Consider the following 16,265-nt stretch of genomic DNA (forward strand, 5'->3'; position numbering starts at 1 on the left):
ATCCATTGTTCTAAAAAACAGTTTTTGTACTATAGATGCACCAATGAAAACATATATTTGCTTGTTATTTTGTTATAGAGTACACAAAATATCCATTCATCCATCCTCTATCCACCGCTTTATCCTCACTAGGGTCATGGGGGGTGCTGGAGTCTATCCCAGCTGACTCTGGTGAAGGCAGGGGACACCCTGGACAGGTCACCAGTCTGTCACAGGGCTACATATACAGACACACAATCACACTCACATTCACACCTACGGACAATTTAGAGTAACCAATTAACCTCAGCATGTTTTTGGACTGTGGGAGGAAGCCGGAGTACCCGGAGAAAACCCACGCATGCACAGGGAGAACATGCAAACTCCATGCAGAAAGATCCCAGGCCCAGGCCGGGATTTGAACCGGGGATATTCTTGCTGCAAGGCCAAAGTACTAACCACTACTGCACTGTGCAGCCCCACACAAAATATCTTTTCCTATAAATACACCATGAAATAATAGCATTTTTTTAAAGGATAGATTTACCTTAAATAACAGTAAAATATCCTGCTGGTTAGTTTATTTACATTTATTTTTTACATAGACGTGGTAATAAAAATAGAATGTGTTCTGCATTAAAAAGGTTTTTTTTTAAATAACAAAAACAACTCAAAGTTTCCAGCTTTTTAGAATGAAGTCATCTTTAAATTTCTCAAAAAATATTGTAAAGTTTTTTTTTATTTAAATGTACAGCACTCAAATATATACACATAAATAAAACCAAACTTTTTTCTACAGATTTGCTGTTTTAAAAAAATTAAATTCTTGTATTGTGCTATAGAGTCACCCATGAAATACAGAAAATGTCCTATTTTCACTATAAACATGCAATTAATAAATAGCAAATGACATTTTTTTAAATTATAAATTAACCTTAAATAACATTTAAATGTTATTTACTGTTGGAGCACAGTTAATTTATTTGTAAAAGTTTTTTTTTACAGTAGATACACCATTAACTTTTTTATCACTATTATAATACAAACCACGTCCAGCTACTGCTCATTGCTGTTAATTTACAGAAAACTTCAGTTTTTTAATCAGTGCCTGGACTTTTTCTGTTATTTTACAGATTTATTTCTCTGTCTGCAGGTTAAACATAAACTTCTTGTATGAAATAAATCTAAGAGACAGAATTATAATTAGATGTCACTGAAGTAAAATAGTTTTATATCATCCAAGTATCTGCAGAAATGAGCAATAATCCCAGTATTCTGTGCATTTTCCTGTTATGTAAAGTAGCTGCCAGGATGCACTTTATTCAAACGTTTTCATGCATTTCATGGATTATCTCTGATATTCGGACACATTTTCACTCTTCACCTTCCTGTGAGAACAAGACGTTCCTGCTGACAACGTGTTCATACAACAATACATTCCTGTACACACGTGGACAAAATTGTTGGTACCCCTCAGTTAAAGAAGGAAAAACCCACAATTCTCACTGAAATCACTTGAAACTCACAAAAGTAACAATAAATAAAAATTTATTGAAAATTAAATAATCAAAAACAGCCATTACTTTTGAATTGTTGATTAACATAATTATTTAAAAAAACAAACTAATGAAACAGGCCTGGACAAAAATGATGGTACCTCTATAAAAGATTGAAAACTATTTGACCAGAGTGACATGATTAACTCAGGTGTGTCATTTAATTGACATCACAGGTGTTTCCAAACTCATAATCAGTCAGTCTGCCTATTTAAAGGGAGACAAGTAGTCACCCTGCTGTTTGGTGAAAAGGTGTGTACCACACTGAACATGGACAACAGAAAGCGAAGGACAGAATTGTCCCAGGACATCCGAAAAAAAATGATAGACAAACATCTTAAAGGTAAAGGCTATAAGACCATCTCTAAACAGCTTGAAGTTCCTGTGACAACAGTGGCTCATATTATTCAGAAGTTCAAGACCCACGGGACAGTAGCCAACCTCCCTGGACGTGGCCGCAAGAGGAAAATTGATGACAAATTGAAGAGACGGATCGTTGGAATTGTATCCAAAGAGCCCAGAGCAACCTCCAAAGAAATTAAAGGTGAACTCCAAGGCCAAGGTACATCAGTGTCAGATCGCACCATTCGTCGTTGTTTGAGCCAAAGTGGACTTCATGGGAGACGACCAAGGAGGACACCACTGCTGAAAAAAACTCATAAAAAAGCCAGACTGGAATTTGCAAAAATGCATGTTGACAAGCCACAAAGCTTCTGGGAGAATGTCCTTTGGACAGATGAGACCAAACTGGAGCTTTTTGGTAAGGCACATCAACTCTATGTTCATAGACTCAAAAACCAAGCACACGAAGAAAAGAACACTGTCCCTACGGTGAAACATGGAGGAGGCTCAGTAATGTTTTGGGGCTGCTTTGCTGCATCTGGCACAGGGTGTCTTGAAAGTGTGCAAGGTACGATGAAATCTGAAGACTATCAAGGCATTCTGGAGAGAAATGTGCTGCCTAGTGTCAGAAAGCTTGGTCTCAGTCGCAGGTCATGGGTCTTCCAACAGGACAACGATCCAAAACACACAGCCAAAAACACCCAAGAATGGCTGAGAGAAAAGCGTTGGACTATTCTAAAGTGGCCTTCTATGAGCCCAGATCTGAATCCCATTGAACATATGTGGAAGGAGCTGAAACATGCCATTTGGAGAAGACACCCATCAAACCTGAGACAACTGGAGCTGTTTGCTCATGAGGAGTGGGCCAAAATACCTGTTGACAGCTGCAGAACGCTCATTGACAAATACAGAAATTGTTTAATTGCAGTGATTGCCTCAAAAGGTTGTGCAACAAAATATTAAGTTATGGGTACCATCATTTTTGTCCAGCCCTATTTCATTAGTTTGTTTTTTAAATAATTATGTTAATCAACAATTCAAAAGTGATGGCTGATTTTGATTATTTAATTTTCAATAAATTTTTATTTATTGTTACTTTTGTGAGTTTCAAGTGATTTCAGTGAGAATTGTGGGTTTTTCCTTCTTTAACTGAGGGGTACCAACAATTTTGTCCACGTGTGTAATTTCAGACATTTTTCGTGCTGAGGGAGGGTTAGCTCCTGACTCCAGCTGATGCTTCTTTATCTCCATTATTTCTCTCAGCGTCTTTCATTCTTCTTCTTCTAATTTTCTTCATGTTTGCTCGTCCCTTCCTGTCCAAACCCGACATGTCCTCTCGTCTCTCTGGATGGTTAAAGTCAAACCTCTGGAGCTCCAGGATCATTTTCAGCACTTTTGGAAATGCTGCTCCCAGTTTTTCTCATAATCCGCTCCAGTGGTTTGTATCAGTGTTTCCACAGCGATTTAACACCATCCTGGAAAAACATTTGTGTCCAAACAAAATACCAGATATAGTTTTATGTCTCTGCAGTCTTAATGCAGCTGATTTCACACAAAGACACAGAAAAAGTTCCTTTTCTTCTCAAACTGTCCCAAATTTAGGTTTAAATCCTTTGAATTCTGAGTCAAATGAGTCCGAAACTGGACCTTATTTGGCATCTTCATGTCTGAAGCAAATTCAGATTCAACTTTCAAAATCTGATGCAAACGAGAGATCATCGTTGTGTGACCTTCACTCAAACTCTGTGAGAAACTAACTAGAAACGCTTCAAAAAATGTACATTTATCGATATTTGGGGTCGATCAAATCGTGTGTTTACTTCACAGAAAACTTCAGGTGCTAATTGGAAGCAGTGATGGTTCCACAAAGAGCCTTTTAAACAGTTAATCATTAATCATTTCTGCAAACGATTCTCTGCTTGTTGCCTCAACGAAACATAAAAAAAAAACGGTTAATTTAGGCGCCATAAACTTCAAAATGTGCTGATCCTGATCTTTGAAATCAAACCAGAACATCCCTATTCTTCAGTTACTTTTTATACTAAATGGTTCTTTTAGGATTTGGTGTAAAAAGAAGCACATAATTAGCCTAGCCGCGCTAGACAACCCACGGCAACGAATTTAATTCTCTGCCAGGGTGGGTCTAGTTACCCTCCATAAGGCTCGAGGCTGGATTCTCCGAAAACTGGCCGGACCAATCACCATGAAGTGTAGAGTCAGAAGGCGGGCGTAACTAAGTGACGACAGAGGCGCGATAATTCTGACAGAAACAACCGGCGCACAATAAACAGTTATCTTTGGACTCGGCTTTGGCCACAGCCCTTAAAAGATTTGAAGCTAAAATTCAACTTGAAAGATAAACAAAGGACGGCACTGAAGTGTTTCATTGAGAAGAAAGGCGTATTTGGACTTATGCCGACGGGATATGGCAAATCCTTAATATACCAGTTGGCTCCGCTGGTTGGGAAGCTAATGGGACTTAGCCACAATCCGCCGGCGCTCTAGGAACTCCGTCAGCCTATTCGTTGCGCTCATTGGTTGTATACCTACCCAATTGCTGCAGAGTGATTTGAAAGACAACCTTTTAGCCCGCCTCCCTCCCTGTCGAGCGGCACTAGACCCTTGTGCCATCAGAAACATGGGTCTAGCGCGGCTAGGCTAGCTCATAAACAGAACTGCTGGACATTTATTAATGTCCAGCTCAAATCAATGCAGAAACGAATCAAATCTAAAAATAGGAACTTCAGAGAAGCACAAAGTAACACAAACCTATAATCAGTCACTCTAAGGAGGACCATAGAACCTTAAATTAACTTGAGAATCCAAACTACAGATCAAGAAATGCTGACTGGCATTGATTTTTACGAACTTTTGTGTGCATGTAAATAAGAATTCTGACCATTTCTGATTCTGCGGTTGTGGTTTTTGGGGTTCCTGGTCAGACAGAACAACATGTTACAAGATGAACTTTTCTCACCATTTTCTGATTAATAATCGAGAAAATAATCTGCAGATTAATCTCCAGTGAAAACATCCATCAGTTGCAGCTCTAATTTCATGCTTTTACCTGCCTCCAAACTTAACAACACCAATAAAAGGAAAGAGTCTTTCGTGCAAAGAAACATGTAAAGTTCATGAAGAACTAAGGATCATAGAACCCTAAAACCTTAAATTAACTTGCAAATCCAAACTACAGATCAAGAAACGCTGACTGACATCGGCTTAAGGAGCTTTAATGTGTGTGAAAAAGAGAATTTGCAGGATTTCTGGGTCTTTGAGCGTGTCATTGAGATGTGATGGACTCAAACAACAACAACAAAGTTCACAAAGAACCATCCCTGAAAGAAGGAAGTTCTTCTGTTCTCGATGCCTTCAGAAGAACCAGCGTTTTTCTGAGCGTAGTTCAGGCTGCAGAGGCGGTTCAAGAGTCTCCAAACAGTTTGATTTATGTGAAACTGAACAGAAAACACGTTGACCTGAAACCAGCAAACTCTTTAGAACCACCCACGAAGGTCTGCAGCTCATAGGAGAGTTTCTGGGTGGAGTCTTCCTCTTTATCGATCACTAAATCTGTGAGCAGCAACTTGTGCAGTCCAACACTGTCGATGCAACGTAATGAAACCGGCAGCAGAAATGCAACAAACAAGAAGAGGTTTTTCTGTTTCTAGACGTAAGGTCCTTGTATCTTGAGCTGTGGCAGTGCTGATGGCAACCTTCTCCCCCCGTCTTCGCCTCTGCTCAGACAGTACATCATTAGCTGTCTGCTGAACACCTGGAGGCAAAGCCGGAGAGGTAATTATGGAGGGCAAAGCCACGTCTGCACGCAACCGTCATTAACCCATCGTAGCTCATTTGGAGCGGAGAAAAGGCCCCGTTGTTGTACGGGCCGCTGGTGATTGGTGACACGTCAAATATCGCACAACAAATGTCTCCCAGCCCTGAGCTAATAAAGCCGAGGAATTCACTGTTGCTTTTTCATCAGGCTCGGACCTGGAGCCGAGCCAGAGACGAGGACGAGGACGAGGGCGGTTTATCCCCTACACTTAACCGTAGAGATGCAGGAATTCATGAGGAGGGGAAACCACAGACACAACCACACAACCAGCAACGACTTGTTTGCTTCCACAGCCACGAGATAAAAAAACGTCTACAGAGAGAAACCCTCGGACTGCAGATTTCCAGAATCCCGTTTTAGAATCTGTACAGTTTGTGCTGCTCCTCCTGCACAACAAACGAGACGTAAATAACGAATAATGAGCATGTTTGAACGTTTGCCTTCCTGCTATTAGCTCAGCACAATCCCAGAGAAGCTGCGTGGGCGGCCATTCAGGTAAAAGGATAAAAGCAGGATTCTTCTTCTTGTTTTTTTCCTTCCAGCCAGTGCAGCGTTCAGACGTCATGAACGGGAAAAGCTGTCAGAGTGCCAAGAAAGAGGAAAAGAGGAACATCTCAGGAGTCATTAGTCAAGTGGAAGTTAAGAAAACTTGTCATCTGTGTTTTATTGCAGCTTCTGTTATGTTTGCAGCAAGAAAAATGGAAGAACAACATTTTTTTTTTGCCCCATGATGTAATAACAGAGACCTGGAAAAGGTTTTCTTTAAAAAATTTAACAAAAAAGCAAATATATGATAAATTTACAAACATTTACTGTTTTCTGCAAGAAAAAAATGTGTATGTTAATGGTTGAAAACTTGCAGATAACATGAATTAAAATCATAGAAAAAAAATGTATTTTCATTTTGAAAAAAGACAGAAACTGTTAATGTTCACAACAAAAATGTGTATTTTTTAACAAATAATTATTTCATTTACAGTCTTAAATATATTTGAATTAGCAACAAAAGAAGTCATTTTACAGACATGCATATACACACAATAGCAATTTTTAAAACTGCTTTAATTTTTTTATGTTTTGTAATTTACATGACAGTTAATATCCAGTAAAATCTCAGTAAAATATATGATATAGTAACAGAAAAAGTGTATTTTATTTTTTAAGAATTGCAATGTGTTTTTTTTACAGTGTTTGTCCTTAAAATGACACTATTTTAACTGTATTTAAGTCAACAAACGTTATTTTACAGTTAATTGCCATGATTTGAAAGAAAAGAATGATCTTATAATAATATGTGTACAGTCTTTTTTTTTTTTTTTTTTACAGATTTTCCCAATTTTGTAGATTGCAGATAATATCCAGTCATTTTTTTAAAGTATTACATGTTAACTGTAAAAATTATATATAAGCAGAATAAAATTGTAAGTAATGTCAACATCAGAAATCCTTATTTTTACATTCTAAATGAATTCTTTCACATTGCATGACCATAAAATTACAAAAAATCCATTATTTTAACTTTTATTTTTTACAGTGTTCAATAGTCAAATCATACTGTTTTTAACTGCATTAAATTGTTCGATTATTTTAAATATTTTTATTTTTGAAATATTCTAAAACAATATTAGTTTACGAGTTGACTGTAAAAAACGGTGCAAAATCTGTATTTTGACAATTAGAAATGTTCTATTTTACAGTGTGTGCAACACAAAATAACGTTTGTTTACTGTATTGACATATCTCTATTTTAGTGGCATTTTCACTGTTTTTAAATCACATTATTTCACCTGTTTAACATATTATTTATGCCATCTTTCCTGCCAGATTTTCACACTGTTATACATGTGTTTTTTCTTATTATTTTTACAGTGTACTGTGAGATATAATGCGGGAAATGTGTGAGCAAACAAACACGCTGAATTAAAAGTAGAAACTGTTAAATCTCCAGACTTCTGTGATTTATTGTTTGATGAAATAAACACAAAAGCTGCCACTAAAGCACATTCTGCAAAATGATGGAAGAAAAAAACCCTTCTGCATTGTGAAATGAAGAGAAAACGTCCCAGAAGCAGCAGTACAGTAGCGGCTGTAACTTCATACTATCTGCTGGAGCTGATCTCTGCTGCTGCCAGACGCTCGTAATGAATTTATCAATTAGCCGGCTGTGGAGCCCTCAGGGCTGCAGTCCTCCTCTGCACTGAGCTCCCATCAGTCATCCTGTCAGAAGCAGCAAGGAAGAGGAATTCTGAAAAGTCAGTCAGGAAAAACCTTCAAGATTACACCAACAAACCCCTCCTGTCATGCACAAGCACATTCTTTGCAAAACCTGTAAACAGCTGCACGATTTTCTCCTTTAAAATGTCTTTTTGTCGTCACTAAATGTGCAGAAATTACACGTGCTAAACCTGCAAAACTGGTAGGAATAAGTGTTGGGGTTACTGTCATGTTTATTTCCAGTTTTTGGAGCGTTTTCAGTCAGATTTATCTGCAGGAATCAGTCCCATGTTTTGCCTCCCTCCAGAGGAAATCAGAGGTATTAATAAAAACAGCGTCCTCTATAAAGCAAAATAAACTTTATTCTCACTTTTAATCAGCTTTAACACAAAATAACAATAAATTCAAACTCACTTTACACACACATATATAGATATATATCTGTACATGATTTTTATAATAATGCAACATAAATCCATACAAATATAGATTTTTTTCTGCTCTGAATGCATCGAAGTAAACAAGGAAGTACAGTGCAAAAGACGTCATTGTAAAAATACACAGACTCTCAGTGTGGAGGTTACAGAAGGTTTGAAAAAAAATGTTCAGACAAAAAGGGCAGACGTTCAGGATTTCATCTCTACACTCTATAAATTTACTTTTTCTTTTTTTCACGTTTAAAGGTATTTCTTTACTTTACAGTACTTAACTTTACATTTTAAAAAATAATTTGCAGTTATTTCACAATTTCATTGAATTACAGATGATAACTTAATAAAATTCATAGAAAAACTAACTGTAAATTTAAAAACTGTAAATGACATCTAAATAAAAAAAATACATTTTCAAAAATGTCAATTCATTCTTTTACATTTGATAATAAAATAACACAATTCATTGTTGAATTTAAATCATCAAGAATGTTGTTTTTGTTCTTTGCTGTTATTTGAAAGAAAAATTGTGCATATAAAGGCTGAAAACTAATAAATCATTTTGCAAACTGTAATTTTACAGATTTTCCGAACTTTGTTAAATAAAAAAAATTGTCTCACAAAATCACAGAACGAAATTATAAATTTATATATTGACTTAATAAAAACGAGGCAGTATTTCAAAAAAGGCCATCAATTCTTTTACAAAGTTTGTTAATAAAATTACACTTCTTGTTGCTTTATTTTAAAAACAAAATGTTATTTTAGAGATATTTTTTATTTAAAAAATATTACAGTTGAAAAATGGTCAATATGTTTTAAACTTATTTTACAAATGTTTCGTATTTTGTTTAATAAAGCTCATACCTAATAAAATCACTGAAAAAACACATTTATATGTTAGCTTCATAAAAACAGGCTAAAATAATAATATCCGTTTAAAAACTTTGTGTTTTTGTAAACAGCAGTTTGTTCTTTTATTCATTTATTTATTTTTTAATTTCTTCATTTCTCTTTGTTTTGATTTTTGAAAAAAATATAATTATTCTACAGATATTTGCCATTAATTTCACAATTTTTTACCATATTACAGTAATTTTTAAACACAGAAAAAAATATTTAAATGTGCATGCTCACGATGTATATATATATATATATATATATATATATATAGAGAGAGAGAGAGAGAATAATAAAAAAAAATCAGGCCCAAACTGTAAATAACGTCCACATCAGAGTCTATATTTTACAGATAAAAATTGGTTTTGTACAACGTGCGACTATAAAATGACACCAATTTTACTGTTTTTAAAGCTGTTAGAAATATCATTGTTACATTTTGCTGGTATGTTCACAGTTTGTTTTAAAGCTTTGTTTAATTTTTTTTATTTTTTTAACATTTATTCTGGCATTGTTTCTGCCCAATTTTTACTTTTTTTTGTTTTTCTTTTTTATATTTAGAAAGTAAGCTTCAGCTCAGGATTAAACTTTGCTAAACTCTGTAGCCCTGCAGCTTCTTCTTCATGAATCTGAACCCGTTTTTCCTGATAATGTGCATATTTAGCTTTAATCCGTTTTATTACAGTCTGAAGCGTCTCCACAACATCTTCTGATGCATAAACGTCTCTTTTTTGGGATGTTGTTGGAGAACTATGGAGTTCAAGCAGGTTTTCTTCCAGTGTGCAAGCGTCAGTGCAGAGCTGAGAAGCTTCAGACCAGAGGAAACGGTTGGGGAGCTGGTTGTGGTTTAACCGCTGGAAACCGACAGGCAGCTGGTGGTGGTGCTCAGCCGGGCCTTCCTGGTGGCCCTGCGAGGCTTGCTGGGGGTGGAGGGCGGGGAGGCCACGCTGTGGTTCCTGACCTTGCTGAAGCTGTTCCTCAGACTGTCCCGGCGGTTCTCCGAGGTGCTGCTGGTCTCCTTGGAGGTGAAGGTGTCGGGGCGGCACAGTCCGGCCTTCAGGCAGCAGCAGCACAGCAGCTCAGCGATGGCCTTCCTCATGTCGCTGCTGCCCAGGGCGTAGATGACGGGGTTCAGGCCGGAGTTGAGGACGGCGAGGGAGATGCAGAAGTCGGCGCCGAAGAGCAGAGCGCACTGACGGGACGAGCAGAAGAAGTCCACCATGAGCAGCAGGAAGAGAGGCCCCCAGCAGAGCATGAAGACGCCCACGATGGTGATGACGGTCTTCAGCAGCGCCAACGAGCGCTTGCGGCTCCGCTGAGGTCCGACCCGAGCGCTGCGGTGCACGTGGCAGTAGATGGCGCCGTAGAGGACGCCGATGGCCAGCAGGATGAGGAAGAAGATGATGAGCGAGAAGAAGATGTAGGTCTTGGAGTAGAGCGGCAGCAGGGTAGAGCACCTGTCCAGGCTGCACATGCAGTTCCAGCCCAGCAGGGGGAGGAAGCCGATGACCAGCGCCAGCAGCCAGCACAGCGCCACCAGGCCGTAGATCCGGTAGTAGGAGGTCCTGGTGGACTTCTGGGTCAGCGGCTTCATCATGGTGGCGTAGCGCTCCACGGCGATCAGCAGCAGGCTGAAGATGGAGGCGGCCAGCGCCACGAACAGCATCCCCTCCCTGAAGAGCCACAGGGCCGGGGTGAGGCGGAACGTCTGGCTCCCCGACATGCAGATGTTGACCAGGTAGGCGGCGCCGGTGAGCAGGTCGCTCAGCGTGATGTTGGCGATGCACACGTAGACCCAGCGGGGGCGCCGGCGGATGCGGGAGACGACGGCGAGCAGCACCAGGAGGTTCTCCAGGACGATGAGGACGCTGAAGACCAGGAACACGGCCATGGAGGCGCTGAGGCGGCTCTGGGAGCTGGACACGGTCCGGTTCTGCAGGCGGCCCGTGTGGTTGTAGTGGCGGAGGATCACCTGGCTGATGCCGGTGGAGGGGGCGGAGCCATTGGAGGTGTTGCCGGGGTAACCGTGGTACAGGTGGGGGCAGGAGGAGGTGAAGATGTTCATGTCGGAGCTGGATGGGATAAGGATGAGAAGTTCTGCTGGTTCTGGGGTTCTGCTGGTTTGAGCTGCTCAGGAATTAGTGTGGAACTCCTGTCGTCCAACAGGCTACCAGACACTCTAACCTCCGGAGCTCTTTACCTGCACCAACACACACCTGAGGAAAAAAAAAACAGTTCAGCAGGCTTCCAGATAGACAGATGTTAAAAATAAAAATTACACATTACTTAAAACTATAATCCTGTTATTTTACAGATTTTCACAATTTTGTTAAATTGCAGATAACAGCTATAAAAATTAAATAATATTTTACATTTTAATTTTAAAAAACAGATTGTAAATAACGTCCACATTAAAAAAGACGACAGTAAAATTACACTCTTTTACATTATTTAAATTAGCAAAAATGATTGTTGTTTTGCAGATATTTGCTATCGTTATTGGAAAATTACTAAATTAAGGACTGACAAATGGTAAATAAATCAAAGTTTACCATACACAGCCTCTGGATGCTCAGAAAATACGTTGTTATAAATGAAAGTTTAAAAAATGTATTTAACTAAAATTTTCAAAAACAATTTCCTGTTATTTTACAGATTTCCCCAGTTTTGTTAAATTGCAGCCAATAGCTATAGTTTATTATAAGTATTATTTTACATTTTAACTGTAAATAAAAACGGATTGTAAATAACGTTTACTTAAAGAAATTTTTTTTTAAATTCTAATTTTTACAAATTAGTTGTTTTACAGTGTTTGAATATAAAATTATACTCTTTTTACATTTTTTTAAATTAGGAAAAAATATTGTTGTGTTACAGATATTTCCTATTGGAAAATGACTAAATTAAGGGTGAAAAATGATAAATAAATACATTTTGAAGTGTAAGTCACTTCATGACATGAGGCACACTGTAAAAAATAGTAAATATTATTTATAGAAATAAATCTTTATAAATAATTGCAACGAAAAAGGCCTTGTACACCTGGAAAATAGTAAGCAACCCCTATTGCAGGTTTTGTCAGGGGGAAGAAGAGGACCTTATGCATTTGTTTTATTTTTGTCCCTGTGTAGTTAGGTTCTGGATGTCTATTCAAACTTGGTTAAAGTCTTTGGGTATTAGTTTTGAACTTACACCTATGAATATTATGTTTGGTATTTTTCAAGATAACTGTCCACTGTTTTTGAATACAGTTTTACTGTTGGGCAAAATATTTATTTTTAAAGTTGAAAATATTTCAAATTTATCTTTAAAACATTTTAAAAATAAGATTTTCTATCAATATAATTTAGAAAGAATAATTGCTACTAATCAAAATAAATTGTCTGAACACAAGAAAAAATGGAATATTTGCTTTACCGATATAGAGATGCAACATTTTCAACTTGTATGATGGAGTTTGGTTTTGTTTTGTTTTTTGTTGTTGTTGTTTTTCGTTTCGTTTGTGTTGTGTTATGTTTATCTTTTATTTATTTAATTTCTTTAATTGTTGGGTATGGTTATTGTTGTTATTATTAATATCTGATGTTGTGATGATTCTTTTGTTATCATTATTATTGTTGTTGTTGTTGTTGTAATCTTTATTTGTTTTTTGTTTTTTTGTTTTTTTTTCTTTTTTCTTTTGCTTTTTTAAAATCCCATTGATCTTATGAATGGTCATGGTAATGTTGATGATGATGATGATGACGATGATGATTTTGACAGGAATAGGATTTTGGAATATGAAATACAGCCTGGTGGGTATGTGGTATGAATGATGAGCGTGTGGTATGTGTGTGCATTTGGTGGGGGTGTGTGGGAAGTTTGTGTTTTGCTATGTATCTTTTTGTATGTTTGTTTAATAAAGAGAAGAAAAAAAATCTTTCAAAAACAAAGAAAAAACATCAAACCTGTACATTTTTTAAATAGCCTAATTGTTTTTATTTTTTAACAGTGTAGTTAAGAACACTAGTATATCTATATAACCATACACTGTAAAAAATATCTAAAAAAAATTAAATATTCCAGCATCATAAAATACTGTAAAATACCAGAAAATAACAGGGGGGAAAATCTGTAATTTTTCATAATTGAAATACTAGCATTAATTTTACATTATTTATATTAAATTACTTGATTCGTTTTTTTAGGTATATTTATGTTAAAAAATGCTTTAAACTGCATAAATCTAAAATATGTTATTTGATTATTGTTTAATTATAGCATTAAGTGTAATAAACCTTTTTCTGTGTAACTTTGTATAAAAAATTTTGTATATTGGACAGATTTTTAATGTTAAAAAAAACTTTGTCCACCCGTAAAATTAATGATTTACATTTTGCATAAATGTAAAAACTTCTTTATTAAAAAAACCAATTCTAATTACAATAGTAAACTGTGAATGCATAACATGAGCATCAATTTGCAAAGAAAATGCTTCATATTTCTTATTTTCTCAGGTATTTTGCATTTGACAAGTGAATTATATGAATAAATATAGAAGGGTATTTGTAAAAAAGGATGAATTCGGTAAAATTACATTTTTTACAGTACATTTGCAGAAAAACTACTGCTCTAGATTCAACAAACAAATGAAAGCATGGTTTAGAACTATCGTAACGAGGAACTCTAACGGCGCTGAATGAGTAACATGACTCAGAAAATCAAACCCATGAAGTTAAATTCTTCATCCTCTCAGAGTTTCACCATCTGCAGCTTCAATCAGTTTAAAGGCTTCATTTAAATGCCTCCACCTCGCTGTGGTTAACACAGGATGAGTGAGCAGCGAGGGCATTTAAATTACCACAAGGAGGAAACACGCTGGCTTTAGCGAAAATGCAGGAAAATATGAGTTTACAATTCCTCCGCAGCAAAATTCACTGAACTCCTGTGCAAAAAAAATTAAAAATACAGTTTTTCCCATTTTTCACCTAAAATCCTGTTTGTGTCAATTATTTTAAGCAATAAATCTTATTTTGTGCATGCTTATATGCTTTTTTTTAAAATCATAACATGATTAGAAAAGCAGGAAAATATTAATTTAAAATTCCCAAACAGCAATGTTCACAGAATTACTTTGCAAAAAAATTCAAAAAATGCATTTTCCCAGCTTTAAAAAAAAAAAAATTAAATCCTTTTTGTGTCAATGATTTTTTTTAAAATAAATCAAAATATAAGCAAAAATTCAGGAAAATATTACTTTAGAATCCCTGGCAGGAACATTTACTGAAATACTGTGAAAAAAAATTACAAATGCAGCTTTTCCCATTTTTTTTAACCTAAAACCTGTTTGTGTAAATTATTTTTTAGAAATAAATCTTATTTTGTACATATTTATATCATTTTTAAAAATCAAAATGCAAGCAAAAATGCATATTTTTTTCTATATTTCACTACAAAAGCTAAGTGGAATTTCTTAAATCTGGTGAATAATTCAAAACTATGTTAGCGCCACATTAAATCCCTATTTTCTTTGCACATTTTGCACTATTTTCCTGCTGTTTTGCGCTGATTGTTGGAACTGTGAGTGCAGGTGACTTACTGTGCTGCTGCTGCTGCTGATGATGCTGAGTGTGTGATCTGACGACAGATGTTTGCAGCACATTTTAATGGGGAAGTAAAAGGTACTAAAAACACCACACCCATAACACACACTGACTCACAAATGCACACACAACACACAAGATTGCCATCACGTTTTTTTTTCTTTGTGTGTGTGTTTTTTCCTTCCTCCCATCACCTTGTAAAGAAACAACAAATGTCAGGTCAAACACAGAAAAAAAAAGCCTCATCTGGTGCTTTAATGTTGTTTTTTAATTTAAATTTTCCATGAAGTTAAGCGGTGTTGCACAAGCTGATAACTTATGCGGGAAAAGGATATTTCAAAACATATAAAAAGCTGTAGTAAATGTTTTGTCAAGGCGCTGTGACTCAATATTTTTAAGGATATGTGGCAAGAAACCTCACTTGCACTTACGAGAGCGTGAGCCAAATTACAATTTTATCTTTTCTCAATATTCTCAGAAAATGTACGAGAGAAAAACAGGAACTGCCAATTAGATGGAAAGGCGTGCCCGTACCCTGCAGATAGAGGGTTTCACATGTCGACAGCTGTGGTTGCTGCTCTTCATGCTCTTATTGTTGTAAAACCACTCGTCATGAGGCAGCAGGCTTTCAGGTCCACCAACACGTGAAGCCTCAAGTCAAGAAACTGCTCAGCAAACACGAGCAAAACCAGCAAACGCGAGCAAAACCAGCAAACACGAGCAAAACCAGCAAACGCGAGCAAAACCAGCAAATGCGAGCAAAACCAGCAAACGCGAGCAAACAGGAGCAAAACCAGCAAACGCGAGCAAAACCAAACAGGAGCAAAACCAGCAAACAGGAGCAAAACCAGCTAACGCGAGCAAAACCAGCAAACACGAGCAAAACCAGCAAACACGAGCAAAACCAGCAAACATGAGCAAAACCAGCAAACACGAGCAAAACCAGCAAACACGAGCAAACAGGAGCAAAACCAGCAAACACGAGCAAAACCAGCAAACAGGAGCAAAACCAGCAAACATGAGCAAAACTAGCAAACGCTCACCAAGCCCTCCACAGCAGAGTGAAGCAGCTGTGATTAAAGACGTCCAGATCCAGAAATGATGGAAAAGATGTGATTAAAAAGTGGAAAAATACGGTGATCTGTAAAATGATGGCATTTTTTGATGATTTTAACACAATAAAAGTCGTGATTAGGTTTAAGGTTACATGTTATAAAAGCACAAACTATAAATTATAAAGATATTTGGTGTGGATTTGCAGTAGCATATAAATTGTATAGTAACATAACAATAATAATAATAATAATAATAATACATCAGTATATTTTTCAGTTTACACTACTATCTGTTTTTGATATTAACACTTTCAAGGTTTTGTCTAATTTTATTTTATTTTTTGCACCAAATTAACATTTTTTTCCTGTAA

General features: G+C 36.6%; 1 protein-coding gene across 1 annotated transcript; it reads right to left on the bottom strand.

The window, feature by feature from the left end:
- Positions 1 to 9,542: 9,542 nt before the first annotated feature.
- s1pr4 (sphingosine-1-phosphate receptor 4) lies at positions 9,543 to 14,871 on the bottom strand. Its single transcript, XM_022198404.2, has 2 exons — positions 14,836 to 14,871; positions 9,543 to 11,473 (listed from the first exon to the last, which is right to left on the bottom strand). Exon 2 carries the CDS (start codon positions 11,320 to 11,322, stop codon positions 10,105 to 10,107), a length of 1,218 nt encoding a protein of 405 aa, XP_022054096.1. The 5' UTR covers positions 11,323 to 11,473; positions 14,836 to 14,871; the 3' UTR covers positions 9,543 to 10,104.
- Between the last annotated feature and the right edge of the window lie 1,394 nt (positions 14,872 to 16,265).

This window comes from Acanthochromis polyacanthus, chromosome 4, assembly GCF_021347895.1.
Source record: "Acanthochromis polyacanthus isolate Apoly-LR-REF ecotype Palm Island chromosome 4, KAUST_Apoly_ChrSc, whole genome shotgun sequence".
NCBI lineage: Eukaryota > Metazoa > Chordata > Actinopteri > Pomacentridae > Acanthochromis > Acanthochromis polyacanthus.